Raw genomic sequence first — 21,293 nt, forward strand, 5'->3', positions numbered from 1 at the left:
AGCGACATAGCCTATATATACACAGAGTAGTTCTCTGCAGGTTCTCTCTCTAATGTCAGCGCCGTGAGTGTCCTCTTTCTTTGATGTCTGAGTTGTCTTTCTGAAAACATTATTTTAACGTTTAAAGTCCTACACTTAAACTAATTTATCGAGTAACACCTGCAATTTGAAAGACAAGTGCCAAGCGCCAGCACCGCTTCTAGGCGCGCATATCTACACGGCAGGTACAATTTCCAAACTCCTTGTTAAGAGTAAGAGCAGCTCAGCAAAAGAAACTACATCACTGTGAAAGCAATTTGCATGCCTGCAGAACGGAGTCCGTTACTAGCAGAGCGCGGGTAGACATGTATTAAACACACTCCCAATATGCATGCAACCATGCACCAAAAATCTTGGAATTACGCAGTAACAACTGTGAATATATGCGATGTTCTTCATCCTCCTTGGTATGAAGGCAATTTGTATCTAATGAATATTTGATGAACATTATTTAAGGGGATCGCACGGTAAGATAAAGTCGCCTTCGTTCAGGAGCAGACAATGAAGAAGGCTTGCGCCACAGATGTAAATCATGCAGCTGAAGGCTTTGCTTTCGACACTGCACCACAATCCAGAATTAGATACGAACGCCGCCCCTCTTCGTAACAAGATAATGAAGGTGGTGGTGGTGGTGATGAAAGGGCTTGCCGTTGTCGGCCTCACGTATGTGGGCAACGTCACGACTGACGCCCTGGGGAAATGTGCGTCCTGGGCCGACTTCTAGGGGAACTGTGCCGACATATGTCTGAAAGCGTCTGAGGAAAACCCAGGAAAAACCCCAGACAGCACAGCCGGCACCGGGATTCGAATCCGGGTACCTCCCAGTCTCGACGTGACATGGCTAGCACGCTAACCTAGTAGGTCTAGTCTATGATAATGATAAGATAATGAAAGTGGCAAAGGCGAAGCATGGTCCACGGGCCATACACGCGCAGCGAACGCACTGCTACACCATGCGAAGGCGCTAGGGTGCCTGAATATCCTAGAAGGCGCAAGCCTTGAGCGCCGCTGTAGGAAAATATATCGATCATTTGTGGGTGGTATTTCGCGCAGTGGAGCCCCCGCAGCTATAGGGTGAGGGCTGAACACCACACACCGCGACATCGAAAACATTCAATTCCGACCGCAATTCTCGCAAAAGAGGACTCGCTGTTGGGCACGTTGGTGACTATACATGAATGACTATACATCGTCGTGTCTTCTCGCGCTGTGTTTTGGATCTTCATGTCTCGCAAAAGAGGACAAGCCAAACCTTCCCGAAGCAAGCAAAACCTTAATTGAAAAGAAGAAACAGTACAAAAATCCAACACTGAGCTTTCAACTAATTTAATGACACAAGCTTTCTTGTACCAGACCACATTGCTTCAGAAGAAATGTAATCTGCTACAAGAAAAGCTTGTGTCATGAAATAGCTTGAGAGCTTCAATGCTGGATTTTTATACTGTTTGTGCCTTCCGTGGACCTTGAACTCTTTATCTTCTTTATGCTGTTAAAAAGAAGAAAGCCAGCCTTCACATCTGACCATCTGGAAGTATAGCAAAATATGCACTATGTGTGTATTTTTATGCAGAATATGCCATGACGTGAAAAACATGCATTTATATGCACCATACAGGAGACTTCTAAACGGTCCCGAACAACGACCAAAGATGCTTTCCATCGTGCAGATAAGAAACACTGTCAAGAAAGAAACGTGCATTTGCATGAAAATCCGCGCTCTAGCTTTTTTGTGTTTTATTCGACACTGCAAATGGCTGTCTTTACGCGTCTATGTTCGATGGCATAAATGACCCAACGTGAGAAGCAAAAAATGGCCGTCTCAAGCAACGCTATAGTTGCTGCCAGTTGTCACGCCCTCTGTGTACGATTCCTGTTTATTTTGACTCTAAATTTACTTACTCTTGGATACTACGCGCTAAAATGTGCCACGGTTGTAGACACAACGTGTCTGTATTGCCACTTACTCTTTTTTTCAGCTGGCCATGTCCGGTGCAGCTTCCAGCCTGAGGGCCGCAAACAGCCCCATATATATCATCACCCATTTCTTTTTCCTTCTTCATAAACATATCCTCCATCCCACCGTATTCTTTTTACGTCTGTGTGTGCGTCGCTATGTCGTGACTTTGTAAACAGTCGAGCCTCTGTGTGCTCTGAACTTCACAAACTCACATTAAACAGCGATTTATCGCAAACTTTCGCAATTATCTTAAAGATATTAGGGGCAAAACAGACACGTTGCAATGTCGTCCCGAAGACTGCCCCAGATTTTGTTCTTTATCGACCCTGTTTCCACACGTGTTAACAGCAAACGGCAGCGTAACAACATTCTGCCACCCCTCGAAAGAACATGGGTCGGACCCGGTACAGATTGCGATGTTCGCCGCCAGTCGAGCTCTTCTCGGAGCGAGGTCACGGCAACGGGAGATTGGTTGAAAGTTGCGAGCACTGTACATACATACCACAATAGGCAAAGTAGAATCTTCTTGCTGGTACGACTTCCCGCTCGAGACTTTGCACGCATCCACGGATTTCGGTGAAGACGCTTCAACATCATCCGTATCAGCTGTACGATGAACTGAAAACACATACGGGCAAGAAGCTTCACTCCTTACTGTCGTCACCAGGGAATGCAGCTCGATAAGCACCTTGAATTATGTATACGTTGCTTCAGCGGTACGCACTGCGTAATAACACTTCGCTGTACTCGCACATTTGTGAGGTCTCGTTACGATACATGCGCCTGAAATAAATTCGGGGACTTTAGCCCGAAAATAACACTAGCCACACCTTTCGACAGCGGACAGCGGTGTGAGATGCCATTTTCCTCGTTCGTAACTGAACGTCCCTGAACAAATCTAAGCCATTTAACCATGCAAACCTGCCCACGAGGGATACGAGGAGACTAAAGGTTTATCAGATCATTATCGAAGTTGTGTCCTGTGAGGGTGCTCTGTCTTTTGAAAGCCACCATTCGAACAACATTGAACAACGTGCTCACGTCGCTGTAGTAGGCACTTCATTGTTTTCCTTATGCTCTTATTGATACTGTACCCTCGTTTTCAAGGTGTGTTCCATATAATAGAGCTCTGCGAGTAGTGCTTAAATTTAAAGTTTTAAAAAGCTATAAAATGCCTTCATGACTCTCTTATAGAAGCGGATTGTCTACAGCCTTTATCAAAGAGAGCTTAGCATACCTAATAACAAATGCACCTACATAAGCACAATAACAAATGCACACATAAATATGTCATCCAGGCTGAGCAACCTCAACAAAGATGACAGAACCAACTTACGCTTTTACCAAGCAAAAGGGGAACCTGCGACATGATGCACTTGAAGGCATGATTACCATGCATGTTAACAAATCAATGCACATAATGCAATGCACACAAGCACAGTAATGTAACAGTAGTGTAAGTACATTTGTGAAAGTGCCAGCCAGCCAGAGCAATCTAACGATGAGTAGGCAGATAACAAAAAGTGATTGAAGCATCTACTGCTCTTACCAACAAACGGGAGCAACCTACGAAATAATGCTCTTGAAGGCATGGTTGGCATGCATGGTAACAAATCAATGCAACCACAGTAATAAGTACACATGTAAATGTGCCAGCCAGCCAGAGCAATCTAACGATGAGTAAGCAGATAACAAAAAGTGATTGAAGCAACTACTGCTCTTACCAACAAACAAGAGCAACCCGTGAAATGATGCACTTGAAGGCATGCTTAGCACTCATGGTAACGAATCAATGCACACTGCAACCACAGTAATAAGTACACATGTAAATGTGCCAGCCAGCCAGAGCAATCTAACCATGAGTAAGCAGGTAACAAAAAGTGAGAGAAGCCAATACCGCTCTTACCAACAAACGGGAGCAACCTGCGAAATAATTCACTTGAGGGCATGGTTAGCACGCATGGTAACAAATCAATGCACACTGCAACCACAGTAATAAGTACACATGTAAATGTGCCAGCCAGCCAGAGCAATCTAACCATGAGTAAGCAGGTAACAAAAAGTGAGAGAAGCCAATACCGCTCTTACCAACAAACGGGAGCAACCTGCGAAATAATTCACTTGAGGGCATGGTTAGCACGCATGGTAACAAATCAATGCACACTGCAACCACAGTAATAAGTACACATGTAAATGTGCCAGCCAGCCAGAGCAATCTAACCATGAGTAAGCAGGTAACAAAAAGTGAGAGAAGCCAATACCGCTCTTACCAACAAACGGGAGCAACCTGCGAAATAATTCACTTGAGGGCATGGTTAGCACGCATGGTAACAAATCAATGCACACTGCAACCACAGTAATAAGTACACATGTAAATGTGCCAGCCAGCCAGAGCAATCTAACCATGAGTAAGCAGGTAACAAAAAGTGAGAGAAGCCAATACCGCTCTTACCAACAAACGGGAGCAACCTGCGAAATAATTCACTTGAGGGCATGGTTAGCACGCATGGTAACGAATCAATGCACACTGCAACCACAGTAATAAGTACACATGTAAATGTGCCAGCCAGCCAGAGCAATCTAACCATGAGTAAGCAGGTAACAAAAAGTGATTGAAGCCAATACCGCTCTTACCAACAAACGGGAGCAACCTGCGAAATAATTCACTTGAGGGCATGGTTAGCACGCATGGTAACGAATCAATGCACACTGCAACCACAGTAATAAGTACACATGTAAATGTGCCAGCCAGCCAGAGCAATCTAACCATGAGTAAGCAGGTAACAAAAAGTGAGAGAAGCCAATACCGCTCTTACCAACAAATGGGAGCAACCTGCGAAATAATTCACTTGAGGGCATGGTTAGCACGCATGGTAACAAATCAATGCACACTGCAACCACAGTAATAAGTACACATGTAAATGTGCCAGCCAGCCAGAGCAATCTAACCATGAGTAAGCAGGTAACAAAAAGTGAGAGAAGCCAATACCGCTCTTACCAACAAACGGGAGCAACCTGCGAAATAATTCACTTGAGGGCATGGTTAGCACGCATGGTAACAAATCAATGCACACTGCAACCACAGTAATAAGTACACATGTAAATGTGCCAGCCAGCCAGAGCAATCTAACCATGAGTAAGCAGGTAACAAAAAGTGAGAGAAGCCAATACCGCTCTTACCAACAAACGGGAGCAACCTGCGAAATAATTCACTTGAGGGCACGGTTAGCACGCATGGTAACGAATCAATGCACACTGCAACCACAGTAATAAGTACACATGTAAATGTGCCAGCCAGCCAGAGCAATCAAACCATGAGTAAGCAGGTAACAAAAAGTTGAGAGAAGCCAATACCGCTTTTACCAACAAACGGGAGCAACCTGCGAAATAATTCACTTGAGGGCATGGTTAGCACGCATGGTAACAAATCAATGCACACTGCAACCACAGTAATAAGTACACATGTAAATGTGCCAGCCAGCCAGAGCAATCTAACCATGAGTAAGCAGGTAACAAAAAGTGAGAGAAGCCAATACCGCTCTTACCAACAAACGGGAGCAACCTGCGAAATAATGCACTTGAGGGCATGGTTAGCACGCATGGTAACAAATCAATGCACACTGCAACCACAGTAATAAGTACACATGTAAATGTGCCAGCCAGCCAGAGCAATCTAACCATGAGTAAGCAGGTAACAAAAAGTGAGAGAAGCCAATACCGCTCTTACCAACAAACGGGAGCAACCTGCGAAATAATTCACTTGAGGGCATGGTTAGCACGCATGGTAACAAATCAATGCACACTGCAACCACAGTAATAAGTACACATGTAAATGTGCCAGCCAGCCAGAGCAATCTAACCATGAGTAAGCAGGTAACAAAAAGTGAGAGAAGCCAATACCGCTCTTACCAACAAACGGGAGCAACCTGCGAAATAATGCACTTGAGGGCATGGTTAGCACGCATGGTAACAAATCAATGCACACTGCAACCACAGTAATAAGTACACATGTAAATGTGCCAGCCAGCCAGAGCAATCTAACCATGAGTAAGCAGGTAACAAAAAGTGAGAGAAGCCAATACCGCTCTTACCAACAAACGGGAGCAACCTGCGAAATAATTCACTTGAGGGCATGGTTAGCACGCATGGTAACAAATCAATGCACACTGCAACCACAGTAATAAGTACACATGTAAATGTGCCAGCCAGCCAGAGCAATCTAACCATGAGTAAGCAGGTAACAAAAAGTGAGAGAAGCCAATACCGCTCTTACCAACAAACGGGAGCAACCTGCGAAATAATTCACTTGAGGGCATGATTAGCACGCGTGGTAACAAATCAATGCACACTGCAACCGCAGTAATAAGTACACATGTAAATGTGCCAGCCAGCCAGAGCAATCTAACCATGAGTAAGCAGGTAATAAAAAGTGAGAGAAGCCAATACCGCTCTTACCAACAAACGGGAGCAACCTGCGAAATAATTCACTTGAGGGCATGGTTAGCACGCATGGTAACAAATCAATGCACACTGCAACCACAGTAATAAGTACACATGTAAATGTGCCAGCCAGCCAGAGCAATCTAACCATGAGTAAGCAGGTAACAAAAAGTGAGAGAAGTCAATACCGCTCTTACCAACAAACGGGAGCAACCTGCGAAATAATTCACTTGAGGGCATGGTTAGCACGCATGGTAACAAATCAATGCACACTGCAACCACAGTAATAAGTACACATGTAAATGTGCCAGCCAGCCAGAGCAATCTAACCATGAGTAAGCAGGTAACAAAAAGTGAGAGAAGCCAATACCGCTCTTACCAACAAACGGGAGCAACCTGCGAAATAATTCACTTGAGGGCATGGTTAGCACGCATGGTAACAAATCAATGCACACTGCAACCACAGTAATAAGTACACATGTAAATGTGCCAGCCAGCCAGAGCAATCTAAACATGTAAATGTGCCAGCCAGCCAGAGCAATCTAACCATGAGTAAGCAGGTAACAAAAAGTGAGAGAAGCCAATACCGCTCTTACCAACAAACGGGAGCAACCTGCGAAATAATTCACTTGAGGGCATGGTTAGCACGCATGGTAACAAATCAATGCACACTGCAACCACAGTAATAAGTACACATGTAAATGTGCCAGCCAGCCAGAGCAATCTAACCATGAGTAAGCAGGTAACAAAAAGTGAGAGAAGTCAATACCGCTCTTACCAACAAACGGGAGCAACCTGCGAAATAATTCACTTGAGGGCATGGTTAGCACGCATGGTAACAAATCAATGCACACTGCAACCACAGTAATAAGTACACATGTAAATGTGCCAGCCAGCCAGAGCAATCTAACCATGAGTAAGCAGGTAACAAAAAGTGAGAGAAGCCAATACCGCTCTTACCAACAAACGGGAGCAACCTGCGAAATAATTCACTTGAGGGCATGGTTAGCACGCATGGTAACAAATCAATGCACACTGCAACCACAGTAATAAGTACACATGTAAATGTGCCAGCCAGCCAGAGCAATCTAACCATGAGTAAGCAGGTAACAAAAAGTGAGAGAAGCCAATACCGCTCTTACCAACAAACGGGAGCAACCTGCGAAATAATTCACTTGAGGGCATGGTTAGCACGCATGGTAACAAATCAATGCACACTGCAACCACAGTAATAAGTACACATGTAAATGTGCCAGCCAGCCAGAGCAATCTAACCATGAGTAAGCAGGTAACAAAAAGTGAGAGAAGCCAATACCGCTCTTACCAACAAACGGGAGCAACCTGCGAAATAATTCACTTGAGGGCATGGTTAGCACGCATGGTAACAAATCAATGCACACTGCAACCGCAGTAATAAGTACACATGTAAATGTGCCAGCCAGCCAGAGCAATCTAACCATGAGTAAGCAGGTAACAAAAAGTGAGAGAAGCCAATACCGCTCTTACCAACAAACGGGAGCAACCTGCGAAATAATTCACTTGAGGGCATGGTTAGCACGCATGGTAACAAATCAATGCACACTGCAAGCAAAGTAATAAGTACACATGTGAAAGTGACTGCCAGCCAGACCGATTTAACGATCAGTAACTAGGTAACAAAAAGTGAGAGAAGAAAATACCGCTCTTACCAACAAACGGGAGCAACCTGCGAAATAATGCACTTGAGGGCATGATTAGCACGCATGGTAACAAATCAATGCACACTGCACCACAGTAATAAGTATACATGAAAAAGTGCCAGCCAGCCAGAGGAATCTAACCATGAGTAAGCAGGTAACAGTAAGTAATAAGTACATATGTAATAATAATGTAATAATAATAAGTAATAAGTACATATGTAATAATAATGTAATAATGATAACAATGTAATAACAATAATAATAATGTAATAATAATAACTAATAAGTACATATGTGAAAGTGCCAGCAAGCAAGAGCAATCTAACGATGAGTAAGCAGGTAACAAAAAGTGATTGAAGCAAATACTGCTCTTGCCAACAAACGGGAGCAACCTGCGAAAGGATGCACTTGAAGGCATGCTTAGCACGCATTGGTAACAAATCAATGCACACACAAGCACAGTAATAAGTACACATGTAAAAGGTAGGATAAAACAATCATATCAACAGAAACAAAATTTCTTCCTCCACAGAACCCGATTTTCTCAGGATTTTGTCTGGGTTTTACAACCACGTTGTGGCTGTAGTGATGAGCGGCGTACAGATGCAACATATTGTAGTAGTAAGCGCCAGTAACATGGAATATCTTCGTGGACTGACTTCTTGTAGAAGCGTTCTTTGGACGTATCTGCAACGGCAGAGTAGCAGATTTCACAAGGTTGCACCTAACTACAAACACACGTATAGACAGTGGGAACCGTTCTGTCGCAAAATACAAAATGGGAGATATATTTATTAGAAGACAAACAGAAACAAAGACGGAAAGGTCAGTCGAACGAAGTGTCGGCTTGCTATTCCATAAGTGATGAACAAAAAGAAAAAGCAAGTGAGAGGCGAGAGAAAGATGAGAGAGGCGAAACGAAACACACACACACACATGAGAGTAAGATGCATAAGGGTGAAATGTGATGGTGGCACTGAGGGATGAAATGACATAAGACTTCAGGTCACAGGGTTGCATATAGATCGTGTCGCTTAAGAATTTCAAAACTGCTTTGGTGACGCACCACTGTGCGAGGTGCCGTACTGGGCTGAGTTGAGTTGCCAGAGAGAAGTCTACAGCCTCGGAGGGAACCCAGAATTCGCTCACCCTCCCCTCCCGTCCGTTCTAACTCGTAATGTCTAAAAATAGATAGAAACACCCTCTGGACACGCTTGTGGAAAGCCAGGACGGACACATGCATGCTCGCAATCGTAACAATCCGTTGGCTATAGTATTAGGCTTCCAAACCCTTAAAGGATTACAGAGGGCCATCCAAAAAAATTTCAGATTAAGACATCTGATGAAAGTATGTGTGTCATTATACCGAATAGCGCGAAAGGTTTTGATGTGTGCAATTTGTTTCCCAGAAAAAAACTCACATAAACATAGCTCCGCGCGTTCACCCTTAACTCGCCACTCCAGCTATAACGAGGATGAGGAGGTATGATGCCACGTGACCGATGACGGTATAAGGGACTCGTTCTGGTTCGCCGGTCAGTGGGGGTCAGCGCCTTGTCCCTTTGCCGCCGTAAACCTGTTTTGCCAGTTCTCCCGGAGAATCCGGGATAGAAGGAGCGGCCGAAGCATTACCGAGCAAGGAGAAAGGCTTTATTAGGACCCCGAACAGCCGAGTAGCAGACGACAGCTGAGTAGCAGACAACATTTCTCTAGGCCAATCAGCGAGCGTTCACCTTATAGCGTCAGCGCGAGGTTCCAGGCAGATCACAGGCTGGTACTGCTCTTCACCACCGTTGCGCACGGTCGCTTTTTGCGGCGTATTTTAAATTCAACTCCTGCGATAATTATGACTCTGTGGTGTAAATTACTTCGCATGGTGCATCTTACTGGCCTACTTAACAGTTTTATGGGAAGAAAACTGGGTGTTAAAAATGACTTCTGTGCTACTTTAAAGGAGCAATGAAATTACATTTAATATTGCTCGAAGCTTAGCTTCGTTTATCAAGCAGCCTATCAGGAGCTAACATGCAAAATATTTTCGCTCTACAGCGTCGTCTTCTCAGTGCGCAATTTTATTTACAAAAACGACCACAAAAACCAGGCAGGAGCTCACGTAACATTGAAGTCCCGGTCCGATCTCCAAGAGTAACGTAATCGGACCAGTGTAACGTATGTGCATTTCCCACTGAAAATTCGTCTGCAACAGACACGGCGCTACGCTACGCGCGGCGTACTTAATACTAAAAGCGCTAAAAACCCCAGTGCTGTGAAGGAAAGGAGGACGGATATTTTATGCCCAATTTTTAACCTTGGTGCCCAATATGGTATAAGATAACGTAAATTAACGTCAATACAGCACGGTAACAGCGTCACAGTAACGGCCTGCTGGAGAGTGAGCACGCCAAAGACCCCGCGCGAGCGCTGTCCATCGCTGTCCAGCAACGATCATCGTTCTTACACAATCCGCCGCAGACAAAAAACGAAAAATTTATAGTTTGTGGATGGGACTTTCACAGTTCCTTTCACCATTTCGTTCTACCTTATTTTGCTCGAAGCAAATTGGGGCTAAGGCAGCAAACTTGCCTAATGGAGCTGTTGCTTTACCTTTAGTTTCTTACTGCTAACCCTAACTACAAACCCAAGAGCCACGTTACAAACCATAATGGCTGGGGACCAAATAATATCGAACGTATTTATATCTCTGGTACGTTCGCAGATCGCATGCAGTACAAAGAAACGTAAAATAAATAATTTACACAGTATCAAACAAACTTGTGAAACTCACTTCTCATAAGCCGCGAACACCAAAAGAACGAACCGTGTCGTCTGCAACTGCTACACAATTGTCGTCTGCGTTGTGCTGATATCCGCCTAGTGTGTCGTCTGCGACGGGTTACGCTGCGTCTCTGCAGGGATAATCGATCCCACGTTATGTTTAAATAATTAATAAACTAATACACGAAGAGAATAATTAATTGGTCCACTTTTAGTCCAACCCAAGGATATAAATTTTCCTTGCCCAATTTCCAAAGTGCCCTTACATAAAATTTAGGATTCCCCAGTGGCAGCGATGTAGAGGCTGCGCGAAACCGAAACCATGATCGTTTCACGATGTTTCGTGAGCATGAAGGAAAGGGCGTCCTGCCGTTTAGGGTGACTATGCACACATTCACGCTTTAGTGCTGCTATTCAGTATTGTATTCGCTTAGAATCTGGTGCACAAAGTACCTTCAAATCGGCAGCGGAAGTGGTTCAAATTTCACCGGAAGTGGTCATGAAAGCAGTTCTCAGTCCTTCGCAGCTGTATTATGGTCACTTTGGGTCACCAAGCGATGGTCATGTGTCACCAATGGGAGTGTATGCTTCAGTAACCGATATGGAAGAGCAGTAAATAGGGTAAGGGGGAAATCAGCTTCCGTGAACACAGGTGTGTTCGACACAAAAATGTTACATTCTGTTAACCTGCCTTCGCAAGCCAGGATATTCCCCACTATCCTTAACTGTTCGCGAAAGCTGGACGCAGGATTCCTGAGCAATTGAAATATGGCTGTCGTCGAAAAAGTCAGACAACGGCAACCCAGACTTTTCGGTTTTTTCGACGACTGCCATATTTCAATTGTTCATGTTCTTATGCGCCTTGAGGCTTGTGTGGTGCGTGTCTGTTTGTGTGTTTCAGCCTCAGGACAATTACTTCCCACCGGAGGGCTCCTGGTGCTCGCCTTTCTCAAAACTCGACGCACGGAGACGGTGCTTACAGGCTGCTTACAAGTGTTCGTGCACTTCACCCTGGCACCCCCCCCCCCCCGACAACGGCAAGCCCTTTCACCACCCACCACCACCACCCTGGCACCCCGAGAGGCTGAGACCATTCACTGGGCCATCGAGCAAACACCCACGTTTTTTGTTTTCTGTTTTCGATTAATGTTTAACTTCGATGCAAGGAATAAAAAGACGATCACACAAACCATTTATTTTTCTTTTAATTCGTGTGAGCAACCTGCTGCCCGTACGACAGGCAGACCGCTCGTCATTGAACTCAACTCAAAAAGATCAGCACCTGAAGTCGGCATCTCTGAACCTTATCGTGTCTCCGTAAAAGGCAAGACTCCTCCTTGTTCTTTCTTTTTTTTCTTTTTTTCTTCCTTTTTGTGAAACCCTATTTCACTCGATATCTATTCTCCGAGCAATTCTGGTATGAATCAGGAGGAAACTGACTTTTCCCGAATTTTGTTTTGGGCTTAGCTACCCTGGTGTACTAAAAGGATACAAAGATTACAGCCACTGGCACCTTTCTGAACGTACCCACATCTTGTTCGTATCTAACGAATTCGCCTATAACACGAAACATTTTGTAGCGGAATCGGCATTTCCTACGTGCATGCTCTATGCAGCTATGTAGCTATGCGACAAAACCTCCTTTGTACTTAATTCTCCAGCCCTCGAACGCATATAGGAAGCGATAAGGGAAACATCGCATTGAGTTTGAGGGGTAAACACAGGGACACAGACTAGGGGGACACAAAAAACACTGAAGGAACAGACTAGACATGCTCAAAACCAGGCAGGAGGGCAAGGGAACCTAGGAATGTAGAAAGCGTCGGATTTGCCAGGACCTATCCCTGCGATCTGAAAAAGGCATTTTTAGCCTAGGGACGTCGCATCCGAACAGATACCGCAGCCTCCAATGCTCGCCTTGTTATCGAGATGCCTGCTGGCTGCTGCAAAAGTCAATGACGTTGTGCACGTTCACGAATAGCGCTCTCACTTCGTGCACCCTCCCCCTTCCCTCGGTTTGGGATGGTTGTCCTATACGTAAGCCAAACTACGAACACTAGTTTGCCTTGTCAGATGCAAAAAGCTAAAGACCGATTGAACGTATTATGCAACAATTTAGTCCCTCGAACCATTAAGATGCAATAATACACGAAATAAATTCCTTAAACAGCAATAAAAACTATGTGAAACTCACCTGCCACTAACCGGGGGCACACGGTAAGCCAAACGCGTCTGCGACTAAGCGAGGGTGTCGTCTGCGTTGAACCGCTGTTCTGTCAAGTTTGTCTTCTGCGACGGTAGCTGCTGTATTTCAGCCGTGTAAAATGGACATTTGAGAATTTTTGAACAGGGTACCCAAGAGCTTCGGGGTGTCGGAGTCTGTTTTGCGTGCGCACGCTATTTTTCGAAAAAAACGCATGGTGCCTGAAGTGCAGACTTCCGTCCGTCCTCTCGACCGGCGAGAATCAGCGTGAGCGTGTCGTCTGCAAACGACCAAAACAAAAGCCAAACAGAACAGTTCTGTTTTACTATACCGATAATTTGTACTATACTCACGACGCAATTTGTTATGTATCTATTTTCCTTTTGGAATCGGCGCTGCAAGCAAGCACTCTGAGTTATGAAAATCGGGATCTTGGGTTTGGGTTCCCTTATTCTCACGCACCCCGTTATAAAACCCTTGTCCGTTCCATACTAGACTATAGTTCTATAATTTGGTTTCCTGGTGGCATCACAAAGATTAAGCAAACAGAGCATGTACAAAAAAGCCACTCTGTGTTTAGCAAATATTCCCCGACACGAATTTTAGAGATGGCTTAAATTCATACACTAGCACATAGAGTTAGGGTTCAACGTCTCAAAACACTGTGGTTAAATAACCTTACATGTATCAGCCCCGGTGATTACATCAGGACGTCGCATAGAGGTTCATCTCGTAACAAACATTCTAAACACAGTGAACAATACCATTTTCGCACTAATTGTTTGAGATTTTTTTTCTACTGTGATCGCAGACTGGAATCGATTATCCAATGACGCTGTTTTGACAAGCTGATGACGGTCGCTGCGCGTGGGGTGGTTGCGATTGTGCGCTTTGTTTTAGCTATGTACTGCCCCTTCGCCTACGGCATACCCAATGCCAGAAGTATTGTGAATAAATAAAATAAAACACTCTAATACCTTATGAACGGGTAGCTTAGTCCCATTTAAATCTGCCAGTTTTCAAGTACACATGTACAGGTGCGCTACTGTGACCTATTGCTATTTTGTTGGAAAATTAACACAGTTTCTTGTCTTACTTTCAGGGTATCCGCCAATATGGTTACCAAAATAAAGCAGGTGGCTTAATTCCAATCGGATCATATTTAATTGTGTCCTTCCGTGCCGTAGAAACAATGTCTGCCAGGGAAGTCCTGGCACGGTCAATAGCAAACTGTCAAACACAGGAATGCAGCCTTTCAGACGGGTCTCATTCGGAAGATTTTTTCGCTCCGCCAGGACATACCTCGGAGACGCTCGTGGTGTCATTTCTTTTTTCCTGAAAAAAAAAAATCAATGGTTGTGGCATTTCTCTTTCTCGAACTACTAATAACGAAGTCGTTTGGCTTTTGCATCACCTCACGGAGAAATCACACTATATCTTCAAGACCTATAGGGTCGTATCAGGTTCTCAATAAATAACGTATGTGGCAGCATCGGCTGCTAGGCGTCAGCGTGCATGGACATTTCTGAACATGCATACGGTCAGGACGTCCACCCATTCACCAAACCTCGTCAAAGGCTTAAAATTTGTGTTCATAGAGTGGTCGCGCTTTTGCATTTCGTGGGTCCATTCACGCATTAATAGTAAGTTTAGCCGCTATGACCCACAACTGCAGCTGAAGATGCGATAATGTCGTTGAATCGAAAAGGCCAGAGCAGTGCAAAAAGAAATTTGTGAGGAAGCTTCACATGTCAGTTCATTACCTTTCTTTCCTGAAAAAGAATACAAAAAGCAAGTCAATCACAGAAAACACCATGGGTCGAATGAAGTACATACCGGCTGATCCTGTTTCTTTACCTGAAAAGTAACAAGCAACCTAATAGAAGATGTGTTCCGCGTGCCTACCGATAAATGACACTCGTCCAAAGGTGCTTACCTTTTTTGCCTTTCCCTATGTAAAAGAGCATGTATGAGGCAAGAGGCATTGCATCGAGCATTTGAACTCACCTTTTTTACCCCCTTGCGTGTGTCCGGTTCGCATCATGGTCAATTCGCCCTCTTTCTTAGTTTCTGAAACGATTCATAATGACAGTGTTTACATCACGTAATAATCAAGTAATATTCACTTGTCTCTCAGGTCGCGTGTTTAATCATGACTTTAAAATACGCTATCATACGGTCATATCGAGGTCACAGATAAATCAATAAAGCTGAACTTGACTGTCCATTGCGCATACTTCATTGCTTTCCTCAGAGTCGACTTGTATCAGCGTGTGTGTGTGATAAAACGCGCGCGCTCAGTATATTGACCCCGCAACGCATTGCAATGTGCGACACGGCCGATATTCTGAAATAATAGATCTCAGAGCAATGACCTAGACATTTTAGTGTGGCGTGTGCCTCCCAAAGACGAATTTCTTGCTGTACATCCATTGCCTTACTTGTTTTTTTGCCGGGCTTCGAGCTTGTCCTCGTTGAGACACCACCTCGAGTCACACGGCGAGTGAGCTCAGCTGAAAACAAAACATTTATTAGGTACCTTCGGTGAAACACAAAACGCACAACCAAAGCAACGATAATTTTGAATCTCTGCGATGTCCTCCACGCTGTTCCTAGCAACCCAACCTTGCTGGCTCACCTTGCATACACTCTGAAAGAAACGAGAGAATGAACTGTAAGAACTGAGACAAGAAGCAGTGAGCACTTTCAAGCGCGAAAAATAATTATCTCTAGTGTTTGTTAAAAAACGATCACACTGCAAACGCCTTTCTTCTACGGTCATACGCGAAAACTGCAATGAAACGCGAGACATGAGCAGTCCGTCCATGCAAAGGCAAGCCCGCCAAATGGCATCGCGCAGAAACGATGTCTTGTCACGTCAATGAACTGTGTGTTCGTTACCAGTTGCTGTACAGTCAAGAGACGCCTTACTTGTTCTTTTAAGATGCACCTACCTTCGTCGTCCTCAGACATATTTGAGCGCCAGACGGCCTCGAATTTTGTTGAAATGAACCGACGGACGTCCTCAAGGACCAATTTCGATGGCAGCAGCACGCGAATGCGCGTGCTCCAATGCGTGCTCACATCGCTGGAAAAGGATGCCAGATTCAGCAATTTCTGCGCTGTTTGTGAGAAGCGGTTTTGCGGTTTGCCTTTCACCATCATCATCACCACCACCACCTGCTCTCTGGTCTAAGCCAATTACAAGGAATATTCATGCCGACGTACTACGACCGGTCGTCACACACTGTAGAAAATGGCAGTCCGATCTCTCCTTTAAACTTTCCTTGCGAAGGCCGTCGTTCTTTTGATAGGAGCACTGAAAAGATGTTTGTCGTCACCACTTAGATCCGTATTACCTGAAAGTATCATGGTATGGGCAAAGGTCTCCTTAAAGACAATCCTCCATGAGACCGCTCCACACAAACGAACGTGAGAAACATGGACACTTGGTCGTGGTATATACCCAGCGCGCTTATAACGTTAACGTCCAGGACTACTTCCAGTACACTTAACCAAGACCTAATGAACACAAGCAAATTCCAAACGGAATGATACTAAGCTTCTCCTGTACCATTCCGTTCGGAAGTTTGTGTGTGTGTGTGTGTGTTTAGGAAGACCAGGTTCACTGTTGACCAGGTCCACTAGGTTTACTGTTCACGAACACATATCGGATTCTAGACGACCCTCATGGCATGTCGCACAACACCAAATAGTGTTCCAATAGAGCGACATACAATGATGCCTGCCTCCATTCACTCCACATGTATTAGAAATCAGAGATCATCAACCTTACCGCAAACCAAGCTAAATCAATGAAGCGCATTTTGTTAATTGCAGTAAGACCAAAGTAAGACCAAGAACGTTCATTCATTCTCTCGTGGATACATAAATGTCTAAGCTAAAGAAGGAAAGACATGTTGGTCGCTATACGGATTGAGACCTGGTCTAGCTTAGCTTCGCGGACGAAGGTTTAGGAGTATCCGTTGCTGAAGAACATGCTCGTACGAAATATCACCACTCGAGTTCTTCTTTCCTCGGTGACCGTATTGCCATCGTTATCGCACGCATCCGTTCGACCATCAAGTAAGTCATCGTCGCTGTTTATGAAGCGCAATGGACAAACCCGCTTACCTTTTCAGCCGACATGTCGGACGAACTGAATGTCATCAACGAAGACGAGAAATCTGGACGTGGGCTACGCAAAGTGTACGTAACCGCTGGTGTCGTCGGTGTCATCATGCTGATCCTTGTGTCAGCATTGACCATTGCATCCCCAGGCGACGACGCTTCCAGCACCGGAGCATGCCACTCCGAGTCTTGCCACCTGCTGGGCGACCAACTGAATGCAACAGTCAATGCAGCGGAGCAACCTTGCGCCAACTTTTACCGTTTTGTATGTAGCGGCCGTCCGCGAAACGTTACACCTGTCCGTGACAAATGGGAGACCGTTCGCGAGGCGTTCTACAAAGTGGAAAGCAACCCAAGGATTCCATTCAAAGGTCAGACGGAAGCGCAAAAGTTTCTCACCTTCTACCTGTCTTGTTACCGTAGCTTGGCTCCGGGATCAAGTAGCATCAAAAACCTGAAGCGATTCCTTCACTACTTCGACTTCCCTTGGCCCAAGGTTCACGTGAACACATTGCATGCATTTGACCTTCTCATACGAATGGAGTTGGACTTCAACATCGGTGCATTTTTTAGGTTCGGTATCTCACTGAAGCGAAAAAATGCCTGGGACTTCTCGCTCAAGCCACCTAAGCCGAGCAATTTTCTGTACTCGTCGACACGGAAAGAGAAGTATAGACGGTACCTGGATAAGGTGGTCAAGATGATGGGCGGTGGTATCAAGCACAGTGGCACTGTGGACGCCATCATTCAGATGGAATCTGATTTGTTCGAGTTGGCAGTCCTGGAGAGGAAGCAAAGGGTCCACATAAAGAACCTGGCACTCCTGACAAAGGTGGTAACACCCCAAGTATGGATGGAAACATTCAGCAAGTACTACATCCTATCCCAGTTTCTTGGCAACCACACGATGGTGATCACAAGTCCGGAGTATTTCCGCAGGCTGTTCAGTGCTTTAGCAAAGAAGGAAGGCGCCTTGTACTTAGGGTGGCGGCTGTTACGTTTCGGCGGATGTTTTACCAACGAGATTCGCGCTCTTGAAGAGACCAACCAGATGTCAGTAGATACGTGCAGCCATCCAGTGTACGACCCTCGTGATTTCTGTAAAGATTATGCCTCAAGAATGATGCTGCCTCAGTACTTGGCTTTCCTGACAGAAGCACTTACCAGTCGCCAGGAGATTAGTGGTGTGTCGGTTATCGTAGAGAATGTTCACAGAGAGATCATCAAGGGTCTTAGTCTTAATCCGTGGTTGGATAACGCCACCAGAACTGTAGCGCTTAGCAAACTGAATAGTATCGAAATCGCTCTGCCAGTAATTGGCGAAAAGAGAAACAAGAGCACATTTTCAGTGCCAGACATGGGTGCGGACTTCCTCGGCAACTGGGTGCGAGTAGTGCCTGAAGCTGGCTTCCCTGCACGTGATTATCAAATCGATGAGGCGATAAAGCGCCTATACGACGATGACATTCAATACAATGCGCAAAGCAACACTCTCCACGTCCCTATAGGCAGTATGAAACTTCCATTTCATGCAACGGATCTTCCAGCTTCAGCAACGTACGCGTCGTGCGGACGAGTTGTGGCTCATGAACTGCTCCATAGCTTGGACGACGACGGCCATTGGTGGTCGGAGGAGTTTACCGAGATACACAACGCGCGAGCGGCTTGTTACGTGCGGCTTTACGAGATGATTGGAAACGTCACCAACAGTACGACGCAAGAAGACGTCATTGACAGCGCTGCAGTCAGGTACGCTTATGCGGCGTTCAAGGCAGCCCTGCCTCTGGACAGAGTGTCCAACACTTTGGGTGGCCTGGAGCCTTTCAACGCAGAACAGACTTTTTTCATTACATACTGCTACAGCTTCTGCGATCAGCAACACGGCGAAGGGGCGATGGAGTACCGTTGCAATATACCCTTGATGAACATGGAGGAATTTGCTCATGCTTTCTCGTGTGGACCGAAAGATGCTATGAATCCTAGTCAGAAATGCTACTTCTGGTGAAACGTGTAAATAAAGAGTGCGGTAACGTAGTGATCGTTGTGAACAAACAAAGCAAAAAGAAAGAGTGCGGTGTTCCGGGAAAACAGTGGCTGAGAAAGTTTTTGCAATTCCGTCTCTTCACTGGTAGACAGTGCTTGCGCCCCGGTATAGGCAAGCAGTATACGTGCGAGTTACGTGTGTTCAATGTGTTATTGGTTCCGTGTTAGCGACATAAAATAAACGAGGCCGCTCCCGCGAAATGAACGTGTAACGCACCCCGAACACATATTTTATAGCGTGACATGAACCCACTGCCTTCAGGTACTGTCACGCAAAATTTTTACAAGAAGGAAGCGTACACATTCTCAAAAACGTAGTTTACAGGAGCGCGCGCAACGGCGGCGATCTCCCACAGCTCCTTCTGGGTGTTGTGGCGTCAGATAACCCGAACACTTTTATTGGCTGCCGAAAATCGTCTGCTCGGTAGTCCGCTCTGCTCACGGAGATGGCTCTGCTTCAGCCGCGAGCCTGGCAGCACCAAATACAATCGCAAAAAGAAAGAGTCGAGCATGTCAAGTTCCTTAGCTTCAAGTGCTAACCAGTCAAAAAATAACTGATGAAAATGGAAGCATTCACTATGTACGATGGTCGTGTATGCACGTGCACGCGGACACAACAAGGGCGCGCATGCCGTTGTCCTGTCTAGGCGACAGTTCCTGTACATGAGAGAGATCCTCGTTCTTCCCAGAATAAGCTAAAATTCCACGAAGGATATGCATACCTTCCATAGTTTGAAAAGTCTGCGTTCTACATCGTCTGACGTCATGTTGAAAAATACGAGGGTGGTTCCATAAGTTTCCGGCCCGAGGTAGAAAATGCGCGCGAATTTGAAAATGAGATTAAGGACGCGTGGCGCCATCTGTTGGAGGGCCGGAGCACCACGCTCAACCCTCTCCATGCTTTTGTCGGTTGGAGAGCGGCATTACAAACAGCCAGGGTGCACTCTTCAGTTAAAATGGAAAAAATTGAGTACCGCGCTGTGATAAAATTCTTGACAAAAGAGGGAATTTCGCCTAAAGAAATTACAGCGCGACTGGACAACGTGTACAGGGAAGCCTCTACGTCGTACACAACGGTAAAAGACTGGGCTAAGCAGTTTCGACTGGGGCGAGAGTCCATTGAATATGATCCACGCGACGGTCGTCCAGTGGAAGTGGTGACACAAGAAAATTTGTCTCTTTTCAAGGAGGAAGTGCTGAGCGACAGGCGTCTGAAGGTGAAGGAAATCTCAGAAAGGCTGGGGCTTTCTATAACAACCGTTTTTCGCATCATCGGCGAAGGCCTTCACATGAAAAAGGTCAGTGCGAGATGGGTGCCAAGGCTTCTCTCGTCAGTTCAAAAGCAGCAGCGCGTCGTCTGTGCGAAAGAGTTTTTGGAGCTCTGTCAAGAGAACGAAGAAGAACTATTGAAGTCAATTGTCACAGGGGATGAGACTACAGTGCTCTACTATGATCCCCTTTCGAAAAAGGAGTCGATGGAATGGCGCAAACCAGGAGAAGCACCCCCAAGAAAAGCCAAGGTCACACAATCCACAAAGAAGATAATGGCAACAATATTTTGGGATTGTCACGGGATCCTCCTCGTCGACTTCAAAGAGAGGAACACAACAGTGAATGCGACTTATTATGCTTCACTCCTGCACTGACTGCGAGACGCCATCAAGGAAAAGAGGCGCGGCAGGTTGAGTCGAGGTGTCCGATCGCTCCAGGACAATGCCCCTGTCCACACGGCTTCTGTTGCCAAGGCTGCACTGAAGGAGTGCGGCTTCGAAGAAATCCACCACTCACCCTACAGTCCAGACTTGGCACCGAGTGACTACTTCCTGTTCTCAAACTTGAAGAGGGATCTCAGAGGACGGAGATTTCAAAACGATAGTGAGGTGCAAGAGGCAGTTTTCCAGCATTTTGCGGACAAAACTTCGGACTATTTTTTCAAGGGCATAAGAATGCTGGTTGAAAGGTGTCAAAAGTGCATCGAAGTGTGACTATGTCGAAAAGCGATACACTTGTTTGGTCTCTATGACTA

General features: G+C 45.5%; 2 protein-coding genes across 2 annotated transcripts in view; one reads left to right on the plus strand and one right to left on the minus strand.

The window, feature by feature from the left end:
* The window catches only part of LOC135395204 (uncharacterized), a 291,788-nt gene extending 275,722 nt beyond the window's left edge, over positions 1-16,066 (minus strand). The window contains exons 1-6 of the mRNA XM_064626444.1: positions 16,025-16,066; positions 15,659-15,743; positions 15,535-15,606; positions 15,101-15,163; positions 15,030-15,044; positions 14,929-14,950 (exon numbers count right to left, since the gene is read on the minus strand). Of these exons, the coding sequence (XP_064482514.1) occupies positions 14,929-14,950; positions 15,030-15,044; positions 15,101-15,163; positions 15,535-15,606; positions 15,659-15,743; positions 16,025-16,066 (299 nt within the window). The remainder of the gene's footprint in view (positions 1-14,928; positions 14,951-15,029; positions 15,045-15,100; positions 15,164-15,534; positions 15,607-15,658; positions 15,744-16,024) is intronic.
* A 1,065-nt stretch (positions 16,067-17,131) lies between these two features.
* LOC135395304 (neprilysin-1-like) lies at positions 17,132-19,258 on the plus strand. The gene is made up of 2 exons (XM_064626536.1): positions 17,132-17,179; positions 17,236-19,258. The coding sequence occupies exon 2, from the start codon at positions 17,241-17,243 to the stop codon at positions 19,227-19,229; it is 1,989 nt and encodes a 662-aa protein (XP_064482606.1). The 5' UTR covers positions 17,132-17,179; positions 17,236-17,240; the 3' UTR covers positions 19,230-19,258.
* The last annotated feature ends 2,035 nt before the right edge of the window (positions 19,259-21,293 follow it).

The sequence above is a fragment of the Ornithodoros turicata genome, chromosome 5 (assembly GCF_037126465.1).
Source record: "Ornithodoros turicata isolate Travis chromosome 5, ASM3712646v1, whole genome shotgun sequence".
Classification (NCBI taxonomy): Eukaryota; Metazoa; Arthropoda; class Arachnida; order Ixodida; family Argasidae; genus Ornithodoros; species Ornithodoros turicata.